The 9,148-nt window shown below is 49.9% G+C and overlaps 1 protein-coding gene across 1 annotated transcript; it reads right to left on the reverse strand.

Moving 5' to 3' along the window:
- Nucleotides 1-7,032: 7,032 nt before the first annotated feature.
- On the reverse strand, nucleotides 7,033-8,679 carry Gp9 (glycoprotein IX platelet). The gene is made up of 2 exons (XM_057789129.1): nucleotides 8,625-8,679; nucleotides 7,033-7,799 (listed from the first exon to the last, which is right to left on the reverse strand). Exons 1-2 carry the CDS (start codon nucleotides 8,667-8,669, stop codon nucleotides 7,254-7,256), a joined length of 591 nt encoding a protein of 196 aa, XP_057645112.1. The 5' UTR covers nucleotides 8,670-8,679; the 3' UTR covers nucleotides 7,033-7,253.
- Nucleotides 8,680-9,148: the final 469 nt, after the last annotated feature.

Here is a 9,148-nt window from a genome sequence, read left to right on the forward strand (position 1 = left end):
TTTGTTTGCTTAGGTAATATTGTATTCTTCTGGAGTCTTTGACGGAGTTGAATAATAGATAGATAGTTATAGTTATAGTTTTCCTTAGTTATGATAAAGATAAAATAGATGTAAATATTGTAATTTTTACTTGATAACTGTTTTGTTATATGTAATTTTGCTATGTTAAAGTTAAAGCCTTCCTTTTTTTTTTGTTTAAACAGAAAAAAGGGAAGTGATGGAGGAAGGTCATTTGTCAATAAACAAACTGCCTTGGCCCATTTGATAGGCTACCCCTTAGGTGGGTGGAGTAGACAGAATAGAATGCTGGGAGGAAGAGGAAGTGAGCTCAGATGCAAGGCAGCTCCTCTCAGAGACAGATGCCATGCTCTCTTCTCCAGAGCAGACACGATGAAGCTCTGACCCAGGATGGACGTAGGCTAGAATCTTCCCGGTAAGCGCACCTTGGGGTGCTACATACATGAACAGAAATGGGCCAAGCAGTGTTTAAAAGAATAGAGTTTGTGTGTCTTTATTTTGGGGCATAAGCTAGCCAGGCAACCATGAGCCGGGCTGTGGGAAGAGGCCCGCAGCTCCCTACTACAACAGAGATCCGCCTGCCTCTGCCTCCCGAGTGCTGGGATTAAAGGTGTACACCATTATGCTGGGCTTCTGAGATTTTTAGAAATAATAGTGTGATCATATCCTCCCCTAACCCTCCTTCCCTGCAGAACCCCACAACGTGTGTCCCTCCCTACAGTATGTGTCCCCCTCCCCAAACAAGTATTCCTCCTTCTTCTCACCTTCGTGTTTTTTTCTTTTGTTTATTTTTTTAAGTAACTCACTGAGCCCAAATAGTGCTGCATACATGGCCAGCCAGGGACCACACTGATCAAAATGATTCCCTCAGCAATCATCAGTTGGCCGTAGCCCCCAAGCTCTGAACGCCTCCCTCATCCATGATGAACTCTGAGTGCTTTGGTCTTGTCCAGGTAACTGTAGATGCTGTGAGCTCATCCAGAAGATGGGCTTTGATAGAATCGCTCCTGATCTCCTGGCACAAACGTTCTTCCCACCCCTTCTTCTGCAGTGTTCTCTGAGCCTTGGAAAGGTTGATACAGATGTCTCGTTTAGGGCTGAGCCCTCACAGTCCCCTTTTTCTGCATTTAGACCAGCTATGAGTTGGCACTGACTGCTGTTCACTGCAGAAGGATTCCTCTGTCCGAGGTCGAGAAAACCAATCTATATCTGCCCCAGGTTCCCCAGCCAGTCGAGATTTTATTTTTTACATTTTTATGTATTTATTGCATTACACTTCAATCTGAATGTTAATTCTTAGCTGAGAGGAGGGGCTTGGAAATCATTTGAACATACTAGGGGAGGCATGGTGTAGAAATGGCCCCCATGAAGTATTCCTTCCAAACACTGGAATGTGTTGTGTGGAAGCTCACTCAGACTTGAATTCATTCTGAGCAGATGAATGTATGAAACGCAGTGGCAGGTATGATGGACGCCCTGGGGCATTCCCTAAGGACCACCGCTGAGCCGAGTGGTGGCAGTCATCTCCAACTCCAACTGGAGGTAGAGATTGGGGGTGACAGTTACAAAGCCGGCATGAGCTACACAGTAAATTTGAGGCCAGCCTTCGCAACTGGAGACCCGGTCTCAAAGAACAAAAAAACAATAGCCAACTTCATGTGAACAGTGAAGATATGTTCCCAATTATACCAGGGAGGAAAAGAATCAAGTGTGATAAATTATGATTACATATGTTTGGGGTGAGAGCCCAGCAAGGCACTCGGCCTGGACTGGGATAATTAGTGTCTGTGGGGTGGAGCCGAGCAGTGGTTCAGTGCTTTTCATTTTCTTTGCATTATATTTTCTGACCTACTGATTATGATTGTGAGTTTTAGTTCATATAAGTCAGGAGCACTGATAGGAAAGAAGGAAACAGGAATAAAGGTGGTTATGGCCTCGACAACAGTCAGAAGGAAACCCTGCGACGTGGTGCCCAGACCCTCCTGTCACTCAGAACTAGTTTATTATCAGAGAAAATGTGTTCCTTCTAGAATTAGAAAATTAAAGGCTTAGAAAAACGTTAGTTGTGCTTGTCTTTGGCTAGAGGAGTGTCACTGTCTGTGAGTCTCAATTTGACAAGTTGGAGCATTCAAACGCTAGAGATTTCTTTGTTCACAGTTCTGGGGTATCTGGTTAGGGCCACATCATGTGTCCTGACATGGAAGTCATCATGTGATGAGAAGGAACTAAGCAGATCTCCTCTTGAGGTGATGCTGTTAATGCTGCTAAGATGACAATTAAATTGGAGGGACAAAGATTAGCTCCGTAGCAGGAACTTACAGAGATACGTTATATTATTTTATAAACATTTTATTTTTGTGGTGCTAGGGTTTGAACCTAGTGCCTTATATATGCTAGGTGTCTTAGTTAGGGTTTCTATTGCTGTGAAGCGGCACCATGACCACCACAACTCTTATAAAGGCAAACATTTAGTTGGGGCTGGCTTATAGTTTCAGAGGATTAGTCCATTATCGTTGTGACAGGAAGCATGACAGCGTACAGGGAGGCACGGTGCTGGAGAAGTAGCTGTGAGGTTTTTTTTTTTTTTTTTTTTCCTGACACAGGGTTTTTTTGTAGCTTTGGAGCCTGTCCTGGAACTAACTCATGTAGACCAGGCTGGTCTCAAACTCCCAGAGATCCGCCTGCCTCCGCCTCCTGTGAGCTGGGATTAAAGACGTGCACCACCACCGCCCGGTTTAGCTGTGAGTTTTACACCTGGATCTGCAGGCAGCTTGAAGGGATAGTGAGTCACTAGGTCTGGCTTGAGCTTCTGAGACTTCAAAGCCCACTCTCAGGGTCACATTTCCTCCAACAAGGCCACACCCCCCAATAGTGACACTCCCTCGGAACCTATGGAGGGCGGACATTTTCTTTCACACTAGGCAAACCTTTCTACCACTGGTCAGCATTCTCAGCCCCCACTGGTTTTACATATTTAAAATCATTCAAAAATTCAACTAAATTTATGAATAGCTGTGAACTGTCACATGGGTGCTGGCAATCAAACCTGAGTCCCCTGGAAGAGCTCAGTGCTCTAAGCCACTGAGCCATCTCTCCAGCCCTTAAGAATATTCTATTTGTTGTGTGCACGCACAGGAGTGCGGGTGCCTGAAGAGGCCAGAGGTGTCCAAGCCCCCGCAGCTGGAGTTCCAGGCAGTTATGAGCTACCTGCCAGACATGGGTGCTGGGAACTGACCTCCAATCCTCTTCAAGAACAGTATGTGCTCTTAATCACTGAACCATCTCTCCAGCACTTTTATGTGTGTGTGTGTGTTTAAATTGTAAAATCTTTATAACAGGGGCAGGCAAAACACCTGTGTATTTATGTGTTTATATACACATAAATAAATTTAAAAATGTGCATAGTATAGTATTTTACTCATTTGCTTAGAAATGTACAACTGTATGGCCTCCTGTTTTGGCCAAGTTTTGTATAGCAGCTACACCGTCTTCTCTGAACTTCCATTTTGTCAAGGCTCTGTGCCCTCTGATACTAGTGGCCAGCCCCAGCACTCCCATTCTGCTGGCCTCTATCAGTCTGACCCTTCTGGGGACCACATCACCTTGATTCTTTAGTGCTTTTCTTTTCTTTCAGACAGGGCTTCACTATGTAGCCCTGGATAGCTTGGAACTCACTTGGATAGCTGACCTTGTATTCACAGAGATCCTCCTGGCTCTGCCTCCAAAGTGCTGGGTTTAAAGGCATGCGCCACCACGCCCACTTCCCTTTGTCTCCCAGCAACCACATCAAATGGCAGGCATTGGGGTGCATACTTGCAACCCCAGCACTGGAGAGGCAGAGACAAGAAGATGTCTGGGGTTTGCTGACCAAGTGATCTAGGTGAGTGGGCCAGCTCCAGTCTCAGTGGGAGACTCTGACTCAAAAAAATAAGGTGAGGAGTGGCTGAGAGATACCAGACACCAATTTCCGGCCTTCATATGCTCATGCACATGCTTGCACGCACACACACACACCCCACAGACACACAGGAAGAAAAGAGAAATGCTTGGGCTGCTGACTTCAGTTGTTTGGGCCTTTGTCTAGGCAGCATGTCATGGGAGGAGCCTGTGGTGGGTACTGCTCCCTCCTTGGTAGCTGGGAAGCAGAGGGGGTGTGTGTTCCAATGCCTCCTCCACAGGCACAGCCTCAATGTTTAACTTCCACCCATGAGACCCCCTCTTCTGCAGGTCCCACGTCCTCTCTAGTGCCACAGGCTGGGACCCAAGCCTCTAATTCATGGACCTTTGGGAGAGCTTCAAAACCCAAACTCTAGCGCCTGAGCTGTGGTGAGGTTCCACTCTTGTCTCTGTGACCCCTGGGAAATCACACCCCGACTCCTGCCTCGTGAGGCTTGGGGGCAGCTGGCAGGTTCTCCTGGACAGAGCCAGCTTAGCTAGGAGGGTGAAGGCCTATGCGTGCACACCAGAGTGCCAGGAGGGGGCAGCAGCGGAATTTTGGTGTAGGAGGATCTAGATTGTCCCTCATGTTGGAACTAGGGACTGAAGGCCTTGGTCCCTGGGACCTGCATGTACTCAGAAAATTTTCATTTTTGTGTGTGTGTTTGAGAGAGCCTCTCAATATGTAGCTCTGATTGCCTGGTACCCACAGGGATCTGCTTGCCTCTGCCTTCTGAAAGCTGGAATTAAAGATGTTCACTACCATGTCAGGCTTCAGAAGATTTTTGAGCACTTCTGGCTTGTGAAAGGGTCATAGTGTCCTGTCTGTAGGTGACTTGAGGCCCATATCCCCTCTATGCCCGGGAAGACTGCTTGTTAGTGAGGTACCTGAGGACACCTCACTGTGCAGGGTTTCCCACAGGGGATTTAGATGCCAGAGTTCATTGTTGCTACTGGTGTGCATGTGACTGCTGGTTTCTAAAGCAGGAGCCACAAGCTCTCAGCCCCTGGGCTCCATGTGGGCAGTTGCATTTTATTCTTCCTACTGCTCCCTTTCTTTCTTTCATTTTTTTTAAAGATTTCTTTTTTTTTTTTTAGATTTTATTTATTATGTATACAATATAGTGTACCGCCTCCATGTATGACTGCAGGCCAGCAGAGGGCACCAGATCTCATTACAGATGGTTGTGAGCCACCATGTAGTTGCTGGGAATTGAACTCAGGACTTCTGGAAGAACAGTCACCGCTCTTAACCTCTGAGCCATCTCTCCAGCCCTTTCTTTTATTTTTTTTGAGACAGGGTTTCTCTATGTATCCCTGCCTATCCTGGAACTCCCTCTGTAGACCAAGCTGGCCTCGAACTCACAGAGATCCACCTGTTTCTGCCTCCTGGGTGCTGGGATTAAAGGCGTGTACCACCACTGCCAGCTTCTCTCTCTCTCTCTCTCTCTCTCTCTCTCTCTCTCTCTCTCTCTCTCTCTCTATCTCTCATTCTCTCTCTCTCTCTCTCTCTCTCTCTCTCTCTCAAGACAAGGTCTCACACTATGTTCTGGGCTAGGCTGGAACTCACTGTGTAGCCCAGGCTGGCCTTGAACTTGCAGCAATCCTCTTGCTTCCATTTCCATAGTGCTTGGATTGCAGTACGGTCACCATGGCCTGATCTTTGTAAAGTCTGATTTGACTGCCAACACTTAAAGAACGTGTATAGACAGTCTATATCTGAGCTCCAGGTTAGAGAGGTCTTTCTACTCAGTGGTTGTCAGGGTCCGGTGGCAGCCTAGACCATAAATTATTTCTCTGGACTGGACCCCAATATAAACTGTCTCCCTGGACCAGCGTGGAGGCGCAGGAATAAAGACACAACTCACATGGCTTTTTCGGGAGAGAGATTCTCCGTGATCCCTCATGAAATCCTAAGTTTACATGCTGAAGAATTCCCTTCGTTTATTCTCCAAACAGCTTTTATACCAAAATGCAAACTGAGGGGTAAAATCATTAGCATTCTGTTTCCTAGGTAACCAGGTGAATGGCTTTTAGTCACTTCCACATCTACCTGTGTCTCCTCTGTCATGTCTTCCTGGTCTGTATGCTAGCTCAGCCACGTAGGCTTGAATTAGCATCTCTAGTCAGGCATCCTCCAAATTACAGAGAAGGAGCAGAGCAACTCCTGATCTTTTGTTAGGTTAGCGGCAGCCTGTCTAGAAGGTTACGTGACTACCTCAGGTACTAACTACGGCCTGAGAGCCTGGCTGTCTCACCATGTAGACATATAGGCCTACAAGTGAAGCCCAAGTTATCTAGATACCCCAGTCCCCAACCCTCCCCATTGTCTTCCCTCCTGGACTTCTGGCTCCTACTCTTTACTGAGTCCTGCAGGCCGGTGTCATACAGGGCAGTCGGCCCTCTTGGCCTTCCTAGTGGAACCTCTGACTCGTAGGCCCACCCTGGTTGGCACAGCTCCTAGCTCACAGGTAACTATGGAACTTCCATGATATATATATATATATATCCAGGGTAAGACTCTGATACTGCTTAGGACAGGATGGGACCCAGAATTGGGAAGCTGCTGGTGCCAGCACGTGGGGAAGAGTTGTCTTCTCCTTTGCACTGAAGGAGCAGGTAGAGAAGAAGAGTGAGGAGGTCAGAGGAGATGCAGGGAGCCCCCAGGCCTCCCATGCTGGAACAGAGGTCCCAGGCCACTGGGAGAGCACCATGACGATGCTCCCTCTCCCCTGGGTCTTCAGTTCACTCTGCCCTACCACTGCTGTGTCCAGGAGACTTTCGATGGAGCCTGCAGTCCTGTGCCCAGTCAGCTGGGTCATGTGAGGCTGCTGGCAGAAGCCATGAGAGCTGGTCCCAGGACCTGGCTCAGGCTACTCAGAGATTATGGAATTGAGGTGACTGGGTGGGAAACTTTAGGAGAGAGAGAAGCCTCAAACCAGGTTCAAATAAAATGAATGCAGGTTTCTAGAAGAAGCCAGATTTAAGAAAATTACTATGTTGAGCTCATACAAAAAGGTTATTCAGTGGGTTCATTGTTGATTTTTAAAATTGCATTTATTTATTTATTTGCCATGCATCAACAGAATGAGTGTGAAGGTAAAATTCGGTTCTCTCCTATGTTATGGGTCCTGGGAATTGAACTCAGGTCTTCAGACTTTGCAGCAAGTGTCATTTTCCACTGAGTGACCTCAGCAGCTCCTCCTGTGTGGGCTTTACATGGCATGGACTGACTTGGGCCGGTGTTTCTGGGCACCCGGCTTAGGTCTGGACTTCCAGCCTGGTGTCATGGGCTAGGCTCAATTCAGAGGCTCTGTGAATGTGCTCAGCAAGCCAGCCAGCAGGCCCAGGCCCAGTATGGCCACAGCTACCAGTGCCACATCCCACCAGATCCCTGAATAGGCCCAGGATGGTGGCAGCTTCCAGCCGCAGCTGCCCAGCTCATAGCCTGTCAGCTGGCCCAGTGGACGCTTGGTGGCCAAGTCAGGGCTGGCACAGTAGATGTGCAGCAGGGCCTCTGGCATGTGGTCCTCCAGCCAGAGGCGCAGGTAGGTGAGGCCGCAGTCACAGTGCCAGGGGTTGTGTGTCACATCGAGGTTCCACAGCTGAGGCATGTGGTCGAAGGCACCTGGTGGTACTGAACGCAGGCTGTTGTTGGCCAGGAAGAGTTGGCGAGTGTGAGCTGGCAGCACAGGCAGGGCTGTGAGGCCCCGCCCCTCGCAGTTCACCTTTAACCCCATGGTTTCCAAGGCCTGGCAGGTGCAGGGCCTTGGGCAGGCCTGGGTGGCTGTGGCCACGGGCCAGAGCAGAAACAGGAGCCCCCAGGTAGTCATCCGGCAGGCCAGCTGTAGGCAGAGAGCAATGACATTGGGGCCTGTCAGCCTACATCAGGATACCTGTGCTGGACAAAGGTGTGTCCCTTCTCTCCAGGCCTCTGGAGGGCGCAGGAGCTCTGTGCTCTAGCTTAGGTTGGAACTCACCATGCAGCCCAGGAAGTGTGGTAGCGAGGGACAGGTCTTCCTGGTCTCTGGCAGAGACCCAGCCCCTGCTCAGATAGGGGAGCGGGTGACTGCTGAGGGACTCCAGTCTTAGTCCCTGGCCACAGAGGCTAGGAAGGGACCTTCCGGACCTAGTCCCTTGCTGAGCCTGGAGTCAGGCCATGGTATACATTCTACACCTTGGCCGTCTCTCATGATGCCTGATTCAAAAAACCTGCAGGGCTTTCCAGCTGGCAGCTCAGTGGGGACCTCAGAGGGACCTGTCTAAAGCCACTCATCTAGGCCAATGGCCAGAGCTGAGAGAGGGGAAGCACTTGCCCAGGGTCGCCCAGAAGTCCACGGTAGAGTCAGGAAAATGTCTCAGGACCGTCTGGTTCTGCCTCATTTCCCGCCTTCCCTCCCAGCTCAGGACTAGGGACTGTTTCCCCCTCAAGCATTTGCTCTCCTACCAGGGTCTAACTCACAGGAGGCTTCAGGGAGTGCCCATTGATTGACACACGACTCCTGATTCAGCCAAGTTGCTGGTTGACATCGCAGAGCAAATGTTCTCCCACAGTCCATCTTTTTGTGGAGAGGGTCAAGGAAGAGGCACAGTGTCCCCTCCCGTTCTGCCAGCTCGTCTGGAGTGGGCACCAGGTAGGAGGTCATGCTGGAACTAAGGAAACCACTTACCTGTGAGGCCTTGGGTGGGGCACACCTTCTGCGAGTTGGTGGCATCCTGGTCAAGGCTGTGGTGGTGTGTGAGCTGTGGGAACCGGCAGTGGTGGCCGCTGCTTTAGTAGAGGAAGGAAACGATGAAAATAGCCTGGCTTATCCTCTAAGTACAGCCCCGAGGGCCTATCTCAGAGGCAGGGGGCTCCCAGGGCCCCCCTAAGTACAGCCCCAAGGGCCTATCTCAGAGGCAGGGGGCTCCCAGGGCCCCCCTAAGTACAGCCCTAAGGGCCTATCTCAGAGGCAGGAGGCGCCCAGGGTCCCAGGGCCTTGGGCATGGAAATGCAGGCCAACTTCACTTTAAGGGAGGGGCACCTCTGTACCACAGGCAACCTATGGCCTTGTGTGCCCCCTGCCTGGTCCTAGTGGTTGGAGAGGGCTTCCTGGAGGAGAAGATGCTCAGCTGAGTGATGGTTGCCTGTGAGTTCCTTATAAATGTGGGCAATGGCCCTGGCGCTGCACCCTCCCTGAGGAGTGGGGGAGAG

This window comes from Chionomys nivalis, chromosome 1 (assembly GCF_950005125.1).
Source record: "Chionomys nivalis chromosome 1, mChiNiv1.1, whole genome shotgun sequence".
Lineage (NCBI taxonomy): Eukaryota > Metazoa > Chordata > Mammalia > Rodentia > Cricetidae > Chionomys > Chionomys nivalis.